At 46.8% G+C, this 12,810-nt stretch overlaps 1 protein-coding gene across 1 annotated transcript; it reads left to right on the top strand.

The window, feature by feature from the left end:
* The first annotated feature begins 9,235 nt into the window (after nucleotides 1–9,235).
* On the top strand, nucleotides 9,236–11,241 carry COX6A1 (cytochrome c oxidase subunit 6A1). Its single transcript, XM_004429914.3, has 3 exons — nucleotides 9,236–9,378; nucleotides 9,543–9,685; nucleotides 10,966–11,241. Exons 1-3 carry the CDS (start codon nucleotides 9,276–9,278, stop codon nucleotides 11,047–11,049), a joined length of 330 nt encoding a protein of 109 aa, XP_004429971.1. The 5' UTR covers nucleotides 9,236–9,275; the 3' UTR covers nucleotides 11,050–11,241.
* The last annotated feature ends 1,569 nt before the right edge of the window (nucleotides 11,242–12,810 follow it).

Genomic DNA, 12,810 nt, shown 5'->3' with positions numbered 1-12,810 from the left:
TTTTGTCATCAGAAGAACCACTACAGCAAAATAACAATAAAAATCTTGAATGTAAAGAAATTTTTTTTAGAACAATTAGTATTTATAACTGTACAACCTGTCATGGGAAATGCAGACACAGGGGTGTGGTGATTGCCCAGGTGGACTTTAGGATATAGCTGTGGAGCACACGAAGTTGTCAGATAAAAACAGAACTCATGAGGTTATGGCATGGTACAGTCTAAAAGTTGTGTCAAAATTTAAAGAAGCAGAATCACCTCATTAAAGAAATATTGATTAAGCATGCAATTGTGTCAGGCACTGTATTTGGTGTTGGGATACAGGAGTAAGCAAGACAGACAAGGTCTCTGCTTTCATGGAGCTCCCAGGCTAACCTAGAAGTTAGTGAGATGAGGAGTGGGAAGAGCATTCCTACAAAGGGGACAGCATGAGCAAAGGCCCTGAGGTCGGAAGTGGCTTGGCATACAGTATTTCAAAAGCAGAAAGAAGGCTAGCTCAGAGGATGAATGAGGTGTCCTTAGTGAAAATGGTGGAGATAGGCAGTGATTTTATCCTTTAGGACCCTGGAGGTCAGAGTAAGGCATTTAGATTTTATCCTAAGGGAACAGGCAGCCATTGAAGGGTTGAAAGAGGGGTGGAGGTATAGCCAGATTTGCCCTTTAGAAGGATCACCCTGGCTGCTGTGTGGAGAACAGATTGGAGAGGGGGAAGCTGTGAGGAAAGAGACTAGTCCATAGGTTACTGCAATAATCCAGGGGAGAGAACAGTGGCCATGATTCAAGCAGGCTGGAGAAGATTAGAGAGACATTTCTAAGGTGAAATCCGCTTGGTGGTTGATTGGCTGTGAGGACGAAGGAGAAGGAGACAATGAGAAGACTGATTCCATTTGTCAGTTGGGGACTGGGTGGATGGTGGCGCCCTTATAAGGCCACCTACCCAATGACAAGAGGCGCCTGAAATTAATAATCTAGTGGGAGAACAAGGCATGGAGACAACCATCCATCACACGTGGTACAATGAAATGTGCTAAAAGAGAGATGCTGGCAGGGCCTCTGGGGGCAGAGAGGGTGGGGGATAGATTCTGGCTGGGGAGCCTCCGAGGGTAAAGAGATCACAATAGATGGCGCAGTTAGGGGGAAGCTGGAGACAAGGAGGCTGGGGAGATGACAGCAGGATGCGGAGCTTGGAGAAGACCTGTGTGGTTGACACAGAAAGTGGGCGGAGGTGCCTCCGGGAGGCCCTATACGCCAATCCAAGGAGTCAGTGAAGAGAAATTACACCGGTTCTAGAAGAAGAGGATGTGGTCCCTCTTATATTTTAGAAAGTCAGCGGTGAGTGTGTGAAAGGCAGTGCAATAGGTGCTCATCTATGCACCGAATATCTCTAGAAGGATCATCAGAAATCTCTGGTATGGTAATCCTTGGAGTGAAACTGGATGGCTGGAGGACAGCCTTCTCTCTTTTTTTTTTTTTTTTTTTTTTGTATTTTGAACCATGTAGATGTATTACCTATTCCTTACTTCAATACTTAAATAATTATTAAGAAATAATACTTGTACTTGTTGAAAGCAAAGACTTTAGGGTAAGACAGCCATGCATTTCAATCTTGGCTCTGTCAAGCTTGTCTTGAGTTGTGTCGGTTTTCGATTCTCTGACGCTCAGTTTCCTCATCTGTAAAATGGAGATAATAGTAGTTCTTACTTCATGGGTTGCTGGAAGGATTAAATGAAATAATGTATGTCCAGTGCCAGCAGCGCAGTAATAAGCTAAATAGATGCAATTAGTATTAATAATTAATAATGATCAGTTAGGTGGGCACACGCCCCATCCATAGATGTCTCAGCTTGACACACCGGGGTGAGACTAGGGAGGGGATCTGGAATCAGACACAGCTGAGGTCTGTCTCTGGAAGCGGACGCTACCTCTCTAAGCCACAACGGCCCTCCTTTGCACAATGGGATGCTAACACACCTCCTTCCTAAGATCAAAGGGCTACTGGGTGGGGACAGTTAGTCAACTGCCAAGTGCGGCGCCCTGTGAGTTATGAGTTATGAAGATGAAGATTTTCCGGATGGCCTCTCTCTCTCTTTCTCTTTCTCTGTCTCCCAGGCCCAGGGGGCCTTTCAGTCTCTCCTCTCTGCCCTCCACTAAGGGGTGAGCGGGGGAGGGGGGACATTCTCCAGGAAGTGAAGTTTTCTCTTCTTGTTCCAATCCGGGGAAGATACGGAAATCTCAGAGGCAAGACCTTAAGAAGGAGTCCTGAGGCCCAGGCTGGGCTCCCTCTACCCCTCTCTCAGGTTCCACCTCCCTCGCCTCTTCAAGGATCTTGAGACCAGACAGCCACGTTGAAGGTCGCAGGCAGACTCTTCTCTGGCCGGACTCGTGGGCGGCGCCCGCACATGCGGAGCCTGCCACCCACAGGAAGAGAGCGGTACTGCAGGCGCGGGTGCCAGAGAGGGCCCCATCCAGTCACTTTTCTGTATATTTCCTCAGCGCCTTTCCGGCGCCAGGCAGAAGGGGTCCCTGCCCTCATGAGGCTTACAGTCCAACGGGACGAATACCAGCAGCGGAAGTGCTGATAGCAACTAACTTCATAATCTGCTTTTTGGCAAAGGCTTTGTTTTTATAGCATAAGTAATATATAGTCACTGTAGAAATTTTAAAAAGAAATTTAAGGGCCGGCCCCGTGGCTTAGCGGTTAAGTGCGTGCGCTCCGCTGCCGGCGGCCCGGGTTCGGATCCCGGGTGCGCACCGAGGCACCACTCCTCCAGCCATGCTGAGGCCGCATCCCACATACAGCAACTAGAAGGATGTGCAGCTATGACAGACAACTATGTACTGGGGCTTTGGGGGAAAAATAAATAAATAAAATCTTCAAAAAGAAATTTAAAACCCAGATATAACTTCTGTTAACGTGTGAATATAACCCTTACAGTATTGTTCTATGCATTTTACAAAAACGGATACATGTATTTCACAATATTTTGTAGCCTGCTTTGTTGTGTTTAACAGCTTTATTGAGATATATTTCACATACCATACAACAGCCTTGTTTTTAACTTAATGTAACAGTAGGTGATTAATAATAATATGATATGAATTCTGCTATTTGTTGAGCAAAGTGCTAAGTGTTTTTACACACGACATCACATTCAGTCCTCCCAACAACCTTATTAGGTAGGTACTATGATTTTCCCCAATTTGCAGATGAAGAAACTGAGGCATAGAAAAGTAAGTGATTTGTCCAGCAAAAGTAGCAGAGCCAGGATTTTAATCCAGCTTTGTCTGAGAACTTGAGTTATTAACCATTTTGTTATGCCTACTCTGCTCTATGCTGCATGGGAATTCAGAGGAATCTGGAAAAAAAAGGGGGGGGGATTTCCTGCAGCTAAGCAATGAGGAAATGGAACAGTCTTCATACAAGATAAGTAAGCTTAAACATCACTGGGGGCCCAGAGGCCAGGGGGCATGGTGTAACCAGGAAAGGCTGCCTGTAGGAGGTGAGGACTGGGTGGGGTGTGTGCTACAGGGTGGGAAGGGCATTTCCAGCCAAGAGGGGCCAGCCTGACCAAAGCCTTAGGTGCAGAGAAGTGTATGAGCATAAACAGGGAGCAGTAAGGAACGATAATTGAGCGCCAAGTTCTATGGCGTTAGAGAGAGGGACAATACCTGGGGTCTGCCCTCCCAAAAGTGACAATCTAGCTAGGCAGAGGGTTGGAGGGAACCATAGAAATAAGTAACAGCTACCCTTCACTGTGCATGCCAGGTTCTCTACCTACACTATCCCATTTAAACTCACAACATCCCTGGAAGATCAGCAGTTATTCGCCCCATTTGTAAATGAAGAAAGGAAGTCTCAGAGAGGTAAAGTGGCTTGCTCTAGGTCCTCCGGGTAGAGAGGGCTAGGGCCAAGAGACTCAACCCAGGTGGCTCAGTGTCCACATCCAGTGCTCTAACCTGCCCAGCTACACTATTCTGCATGCCCCGAACGCCCCCCTCCTGTCCCAAAGAGACAGACTTCCACATCCAGCCCCCTATGCAAACCTCTAGGTGCGCTGCAATCAGGGATCTTTCTCAATTGCAAAGCTGATCACCTCTCTCCTTGCTTAAAGCCAAGGCTTCTCTGTACCCTTCGGATAAAATCCTAACTCAGCATGGTCTGCAGAACCCTCCATGCTTAAGGCACTGTTTGGAGTTCTGGATACAGTACCCACATCTTTTCTCTGTGCTGATGTCTGCTTGGAAAACTCTTCCCATCTCCCTCCCAACCCAAACTTGTCCCTGACTCACTCATATTTACATGGGGGGGAGGTGGACGATGACTTAGATGCCACCTCCTACGGGAAGCCTTCCCTGACTGCCCCTCCAAAGTCCAGGCCAAATGCCCCTCTGCTCTGTTTCCATAGATCCTGTACCCTCTCCCTGATCATGGCAATAATAATAGTTAACAGTTATTGAGCACTCACTTTGTGCCAGGCACTATGCTAAAGTCCCTGGAGTTATTGAAACAGCATCTCATAGTGGTCAAATGTGCAAGCTTTGAGGTCAGACTTCTTGGATTTAAATCCTGGCTTGATCAATTAAAGAGTTGCAAAACTTAGGCAAATGACATAAACTCTCTATGTGCCTCAGTTTCCTCATCTGTAAAATGAGGATAAGAATAACACCTATCTCACAGGAGTGTCTTAATAACTAAATTAATACATGTGATGGGCCCAGTACATAAATGCTTAATGTCAGCTAATATCTACTATCCTTTTAAGTCCTCGTAATGACGCCAATGCACAGGTGAGGCTCTAAGAGGTGACTTGACTTGCCCACGACTACGTACCTAAGTGGCAGATCTCGGACTTGAATTTGATGTCAAGGCCCACGCTGTACTGCCTCCCATTGTACAGCCCACCACACTGGTTGTAACAACTATTTACTTATCAGTCTCTCCCTCTAGAGTGTGTATTCCATGAGGGTCACTGCTGTCACCCCAGGCCAAGGACACAGTTGAGACCCTAATGAAATGAATTAATGATGCTGAGCAGCTCAGACAAATTACTCAGAGGATGCAGGTGGTGATCATAACACCCTGGCTTCCCCTGCAGCCTGCTTGGAAAAATGCTTCAGTGCCTTCTCCTAGGATTAGTCTCTTGACAGATAAATATTTATTGGTCCAGGAACTGAAGGTGCTCTTAACTGGGCAAAACCACTTCTGGAGTAGCATGCAGGATGCCTCAGATAAGCTTTCCTCTAAGCAAGCCATGTCCTTGACCAGGCAGCCTCTCCCAGGTCTCTTTCCAATGCCTCCCGCCCTCAGCAGCTGCCCTCACTATTGAGGTGCCCACCTGCTCCCTCCCTGTTTCAAAGCAATAGAGCATTAGAGACCTTAGTGGCTTCAGCATGAGCGTAAACATCAGCAGCTGCTGGAGAGGATGACGTCAAATCCAGGCCTGGCTGGCCATGGCCTTGGGAAGCTCCCTGCACAGAGAGGCCTGATGCCCTGGGGGTCACTGTAAGAGGCAGCACACGCTGCGAACTGCCAGCTCAGCACCTTGAGGACACATCTGATGGTGCCGTCCATTTTCAAGGACCCCATAACTTGAAATATTTTCCTTTCCAAACCCACTGAAGTCAGAAATTAAATAGCTGTTGCTTTTCTTGCTAACCCCTATTCAGAGCATCAGATCAGCAGGAGCTTGACAGGGTGACCTTTCGGAGTTGGTATCATGCTACCAAAAGCAAAGTCTGTATGGCTTTGAGGTTAAAAAAACTGGCTTGAGCCCCAGACTGCCTGGGTCCACCACTTGCCTAAAGCTTTGTGACCTTGGGCAACTTCCTGCACATTTCAAAGTCTCAGTTTCCTTATCCAAAAGGTGGGGAGAATAGTATCTAGCTCACAGGATCATGGTTGGGATTAATGTATATTCAACGAGTGTCTATCGTGTGCCAAGTGCAGGGGTCACACCAGTGAGCAAAACACAGTCCCTGCTCCCATAGTGTTTGGCGAAGGAAGGCAGACAATAAACCAATAAATATTTAATACAGCAGATGGTGGTAAGTGCCACGAAAATAGATAAGGCACAGTAAGGAAGATAGAGTGTCAGGGTGGGGAGGAGTTATTTCATTTCAGGGTGGTCTGGGAAGGCCTTTCTGATGAGATGACTTCTGAGCAGACCCCTGAGTGAAATAAGGAAGAAATTCATGGGGCTCTCTGGGGAGAAACACTTCCAGGCAGAGAAATAAACATGTGCAAAAGTCCTGCGGCTGGGATGTTCAAGGAAAGGCAGTGTAGCTGGAATGAAGTGTGCAAGGGGGTGGGTTATTGGGATGATGTCAGAGAGGTGGCTGAGGGCAGGGTATGAGGGCCTGGTAGCCCACTGTAAGGACTTTGGCATTTTCTCTGAGGGAGATGGGAGCACTGGAGGATTTTGAGCAGAGGAGGAAGATGATCTGACAGGTTTTAAAGGATTCCTCTGGCCGCCATGTAGAGAACAGACTGTAGGCAGACCAGGTAGCAGGGAGACCAGTTAGGAGGTTGTTGCAATTGTCCAGGTGAGAGATGAAAACACCTTTGATTAAACTGGTAGCAGTAGGTGGTAAGAAGTGGTCAGATTCTGGATATGCCTGAAGGAAGAGCTGAAAGGATTTATTGATGGATTGGATATAAAGCGTGTGTGTGTGTGTGTGTGTGGGTGTAGAGTGCGAGAAGGGTCAAAGATGACCCCAAAGCATCTGACCTGAAGAATGGAGTGGCCATTTACTGAGGTGGGGAAGACAATTTATGCAAAGTGCTTAGCATAGATACAAGCACGAAATAAATGCTCAGTAAGTATTAGCTAGTCTTTGTATTGATGATTTTGGTTTCCTGGGCTGTCTAAACTCAGGCACCCAAGGCTTTGCAAATGTTGAGCATATGTGGCAATAACATCATAGCTATCATGCTAGAGTATGTCCTGTGTGCCAAGCACAGGATAGGCAGAATTTTTACTTAGCAGTAGCACCGTAGCACTCTGCATGGTGGGTGAAAGCCCTATGAGAAAATGAGCATTGGTTGAATTCTTAACATGTTCCAGGCACTGGGCATTTGTCATTTAATCCCTTCTCCACCACTAGAGTGTAAGCTACATAAGGGAGACCCTATAGCTCTTCTGTACTCCTGCACACACCTGGAACACAGTAGGCATCTTAGTTAATATCAGTTAAATGAACCCTCATTATTACAGATAGCGGGTGGGTAACTTTCCAATGGACCTGGGTTTTAATACATATTTGTTAGATGAAGGGATAAATAAATGCGTATTACATTCCCATTTTAGAGAAGAGGAAACAGCTGGTGGCAGACCAGACATTTGAACCCAGGATTTCCTGATCACTGAGCTTGGACCCTTTCCACGGCCACACCGTGACACCTTACACTCTTTGGCTGTGTTTGAGGATGCCCAGGGATTTGATGACCCTGATTACACCGTAACACATAAAAACCCAGGCTACTCAGAGAAAGAAAGATCGAATGCTAGATCAAATTGTGAAGCTCTAGTAATATGATCCTAAATTTTTGTTTTCATGAGACTGCATGACCTTAAAGCATTTATCTAACTTGTCCAGTCACGCACTCTGTAAGGGAAGGAAATGAGATGTGAACCCAGTTTTCCCATGCCAGAGTCCCTGTTTGTTCCCCTACTCAGGGGTTCATAACCTGGGGTACAAGGACTCCCAGGGGGTCTCTGGATGTACTTTATGGTACCTTCTTCCCCCAACATTGTCTACTAAACTGTGTGTGCTTAGGAGCAGGTGCGTTTTTGGGGGGAAAAGGTTCATAGCTTTCATCATATTCTTAAAGGGGTCTACGATCAAAAGGTTTACTTTTTTTTTTTTTTTTAGGAAGATCAGCCCTGAGCTAACATCCATGCTAATCCTCCTCCTTTTTGCTGAGGAAGACGGGCTCTGAGCTAACATCTATTGCCAATCCTCCTCCTTTTTTTTTTTTCCCCCAAAGCCCCAGCAGATAGTTGTATGTCATAGTTGCACATCCTTCTAGTTGCTAGACGCGGCCTCAGCATGGCCGGAGAAGTGGTGAGTCGGTGTGCGCCCGGGATCCGAACCCGGGCCGCCAGTAGCGGAGTGCACACACTTAACCGCCAAGCCACGGGGCTGGCCCAAAAAGGTTTACTTTTATCTTATGTATTTATTTTTTAACTTTTATTTATCTATTTATTTTGGTGAGGAACATTAGCCCTGAGCTAACATCTGTTGCCAATCCTCCTCTTTTTGCTGAGGAAGATTGGTCCTGGGCTAACATCCATGCCCATCTTCCTCTACTTTATATGTGGGACGCTGCCACAGCATGGTTTGATAAGCCGTGCATAGATCTGCGACAGGATCCGAACCTGCGAACCCCTGGTGCCGCCAAAGTGGAGCGTGTGAACTTAACCACTACGCCATCAAGCCGGCTCCTTTTCACTTTTATTTTAAAACTGTTTTTAGATGAGTAGAAGGAAGAAAAAAGAAGGAAGAGGTGGGAGGGAAAAAAGAATTGTAGAGACAAAACATAACAGATGCCAATTTTTGTTTCCAGAGTTTCAAGGGAGAGAAGGCTAGTGTGACTAAGGAGGCCAAAAGCTGAGGATGTTGAGCTGGGATTAGAATCCAGATCTTCTGGCACCAATTCCAGGGCTCTTTCTGGTTCCCGTTGCTATTCATTCATTCACTCACTCACTCATTCATTCATTCAGCAAATTTGTAGTGAGCATCTGCTCCGTGCCAGGCACGATTCCAGGCTCTGGAAATGCTGCAGTGGCAAACTCTTGCATCACAGAGCTTAAATTCCAGTAGGGAAGACAGACAAAATAATAATAATGATGACGACGATTATTATGTCAGGTGCGATGAAAAGTGATGTCCGAGGAGGAGGAAGGGAATGGCATTTTAAATTGGGGTGGTTGTGCTCTGAACCTCCCGTTGCTGTCCACGGACTCCAACGAAGGGAGCGATCCCGGACGCCAGCGTGCCCTCCACAAACCTTTCTTTTGCGCTTAGTTTCACCAGGGTGGGGACGATGGGGACAGCGGAGTGCGACGGAAGGTGCAGAGCGCATGCTCCCTCCAGCTCAGCGGCTGCGAGGATTTTGACAAGGACTCGGCCAGCCGGGAGGAGAGCGCGCAGGCTCCCCGGTTAAGGCGAGCGAGAAGGCGCCGCCCAATAGGCGCTGCCTTTCGAGGTTGTGGTCCCGCCCCCAAGCGCACCACCCTGCTTCCGCTTCCGGCGCTGCGGCGGTCCAGGTCGGAAATGGCGGCGGTGGCTGCGTCTCGGGTGTCTGGGCTGCTGGGTCGCTCCCGGGCGCAGCTGGGGCGGCGTATGTCGAGTGGCGCCCACGGCGAGGAGGGCTCAGGTACCGGGGCTGGGGTCGGCTGGCGGGCCTCAGCCGCACTCGAGCGGGGCAGGGCGGGACTGTGACCTTGGCTTGAGGCCTTGGGGGCGGGGCGGGGCGGGGCGGGGCGGGGGCGAGACGGCGCGAGTCCGCGCGGGGCCTGAGCGGTCGTGCCCCCTCCGCAGCTCGCATGTGGAAGGCCCTCACCTACTTCGTCGCGCTCCCCGGGGTCGGGGTGAGCATGCTGAACGTCTTCCTGAAGTCGCACCACGGGGAGCACGAGAGACCCGAGTTCGTCGCCTACCCTCATCTCCGCATCAGGTCCAAGGTACGCCCTTGCAGCCTCTCGGAGTGTCCGTTCTCCTTTCATTCCGAATGCCCTAGTCCAAGTTCTTTATTCTCTAAAAGCGTGGATGCTGGGCGGGTACGATTTCTCATTTAATCTTCACAAATTTTTATTTCCTCCGGTTTTATGGGAAGGGAAACTGAGTCTCGGGAGTCACGTTTCAATTTTTTTCTTCGAGGTCATACAATAAGTGCCTTTTAGTTTTCCTTTTCTCTGATTCATCCCACGTTCTGCCTTCTGATTGTGTTCTGAAACAGTTGTCGGTTGTATAAAACTTGAAGGTTTGGGAAACCACCTTAGAGTGACAAAGTCGGAAGGTGGTTCACCTTTGTAGAACCTGGGCCTCTGGCAGGTGCTAGCCGAATAATTAGAGACTGACAGCTTCCCCTGTTCCCCACCTTCTCAACTATTTTATCTTTTGGCTGTTGATATAGATATAATATCATTTGTTTTCCATTGCTTGCTGTAAAGAGTCTTAACAAGAGCCTCTTCTGCTTCTTTAATAACTGTTACATCACTTAGCCCAAGTAAGACTGGCCTCATAGAGACTTAACCTAGACTGTTAGATTGAGAAAGAATTTTTGAGTCTGAGTCCCACTTCCACCCTGGTATAGAAGAATTAGAAGCCATACAGCAAGGTTTCTGAGACTCAGTACTATTGACATTTGGGGCTGGATAATTCTTGTGGGGGCAAGGAACTATCCTGTGAGTTGCAGGATGTTTAGTAGCATCCCTGACCTCTACCCCTTAGATACTGGTATTCTCCCTCGCTCCCCTAGATGTCTCCAGATATAACCAGTGTCTCTGGAGGGGCAAAATCATCCTGGGTTGGAAACCGCTGCCGTAGAACAATGCTTTTCAAAGGTAGTATGCAAAATAATTGAGGGTAGGTTGCAGTTTCCAATCCAGAGATTTGTTTCAAGTCTGAAATGGATCCCATAAATCTGCATTTAAAATAAGCATGTCCTCTCCTATACCCACCTTTGCCATTCTGATACAGTCGATTTGAGGATTATGCTTTCATAAACATGGCAGTGATAGACTGTAGTTACCAGGGAGAAGCTTATGAGTCATGAACTTGAGCTTGCTTTTCCTATCTAAGGGTTCCTCTGGAAGTTATAAGAGCTCCCTTAAATTATGGGAAGCCTAAACTATGCCAGTAGTTATAAGGACTAATTTCCATATTCTTTTATGTATTATCTGTCACTTACCCTATTTTAAGCAGTTCGTGGAATTGCCTAATTGACATCTTTACTCCACAGCCGTTTCCCTGGGGAGATGGTAACCATACTCTATTCCATAACGCTCATGTGAATCCACTTCCAACCGGCTATGAAGATGAATAAAGAGAACTGGGACCACCGCCCAATGGGGACCACAGCACTGGTTTGGACCATTACTCTGCACATGGACCAGAAAAGTGTATGGGACCTTAAGCTTGCCTTCCTCACTTGTATCAAATGATGACCAATATACTGATCTTCCGTCTTTGCTTATGGCAGGAGATGGCTTAAATAAATAGATTAGTCATGAGCTGAGAGTTGCATTCTTTGGTGGTGTTTTTCCCTCAGAAATTAGCATTACTGTTATTTCTGTTTCTGCAGTGAAGGTCTATGGCTGCTGTTTACACTGTTTCAGGTCCAGTTCAGGCCTCTGAATAACTGTTTCTTTTTTTTTTTTTTTTTTTTTTTTTAATAATTTTATTTATTTTCCCCCAAAGCCCCAGTAGATAGTTGTATGTCATAGTTGCACATTTTCTAGTTGCTGTATGTGGGACGCGGCCTCAGCATGGCCGGAGAAGCAGTGTGTCTGTGCGCGCCCAGGATCTGAACCCGGGCCGCCTGCATCGGAGCGCACGCACTTAACCGCTAAGCCACGGGGCCGGCCCAAGAATAACAGTGTTTCTAACAGGCCTGTCCTTGGTTTCTTGTGCCTGAGGTGGGTAAAGCAGAGGTACCATGAGTGGAGCTAATTAAGGATCAAGATTGGGTCCTGACAGACTTTGGATGGCAAACACATTGCGTGGCCAGCAGAATGGCTGCAGTTTACATCTGAAGGAGATCTGTGATGCCCAAAAGGAAGTGCTTCCTCTGTGTCTCAGCTTTCTCCTGTCCCATTCCACCAGCATTTGCTGCAGGATACTCCCTGTAGTCAGATAATTTTCTCCATGTCAAGTTCTCATCTTGGGGTCATATCTCAGCACCCTGAAGGCTGGCAGGGTCAGAAACCTTTGGAGAAATAAAGGCAGTATAATACATTTCTGCCCTAGTGGCTTTATTTGTTTCTGGAATTAAAGCCTTCCTGTAGCCATAAGAAGTAGGGAGAAACAATATACAAAATCACTTAAAAGAGCACTTAAGAATTCCTCCTCAAAATTTAAAACCTTTGAAGAGGCTAAGATAGTTGGGGGCACTTTATGGGAAGGATAAAGTCAAAATAGCATGAGGAACAATCAGAAAAACTTATTCCTTCAGTAGCAATTACAGTAAAAGAACATGGTTGGCTTTGAGCTAGTTTTATTCTCAAGGCTCAACCAGACAGTTTTGTGGTAAAATTCAAGAGGCTACAAGGTTTTGGTATTGTGTAGTACATACAAGCTTGTACAGCAAAGGTGCTGCATATGGAAGTGCACGATGTGGAACCGTGTACAGTAAGGAAAAAAGAATCCCTGCTGTCTTTGCCATTTCCTGATCTAACCCCAGCCTGTGCTTCCATGTCCTTGGAGAGCTGTTGTGCTTGTGCCCAGTCTGAGCGCAGGACAGATGTACTTTAGCTTGCTGTCTGGCGTCCCTCAGCTAGGTTCCAGTTATCTTTTATAATGGACCTTAAACAGTCAAAATGTAAATGTAGAGTTTTTTTTAAGAATGTTTTGAAATGACATTAAGGAGTGGTCACATTAAATATGAAGTAGTAATGGGTAAATCAAGTTTCATACTGTCTTTGGGCATATAGAATAAATTGAACCAAATTACTCAACGTAAGCAATTGTGGGGGACTACGTGACATTCTGAAGTGCTCACCTGATCTTGACATTTTTTGTGCCATCATATAAACATTTTAAGAGGATATTTGTGTAGCCTACTGTGGAAATAAATTTTAGAAATCAG

This window comes from Ceratotherium simum, chromosome 35, assembly GCF_057802395.1.
Source record: "Ceratotherium simum simum isolate JZ-2026a chromosome 35, ASM5780239v1, whole genome shotgun sequence".
NCBI lineage: Eukaryota > Metazoa > Chordata > Mammalia > Perissodactyla > Rhinocerotidae > Ceratotherium > Ceratotherium simum.
This window is presented reverse-complemented; position numbering and strand designations above follow the sequence as displayed.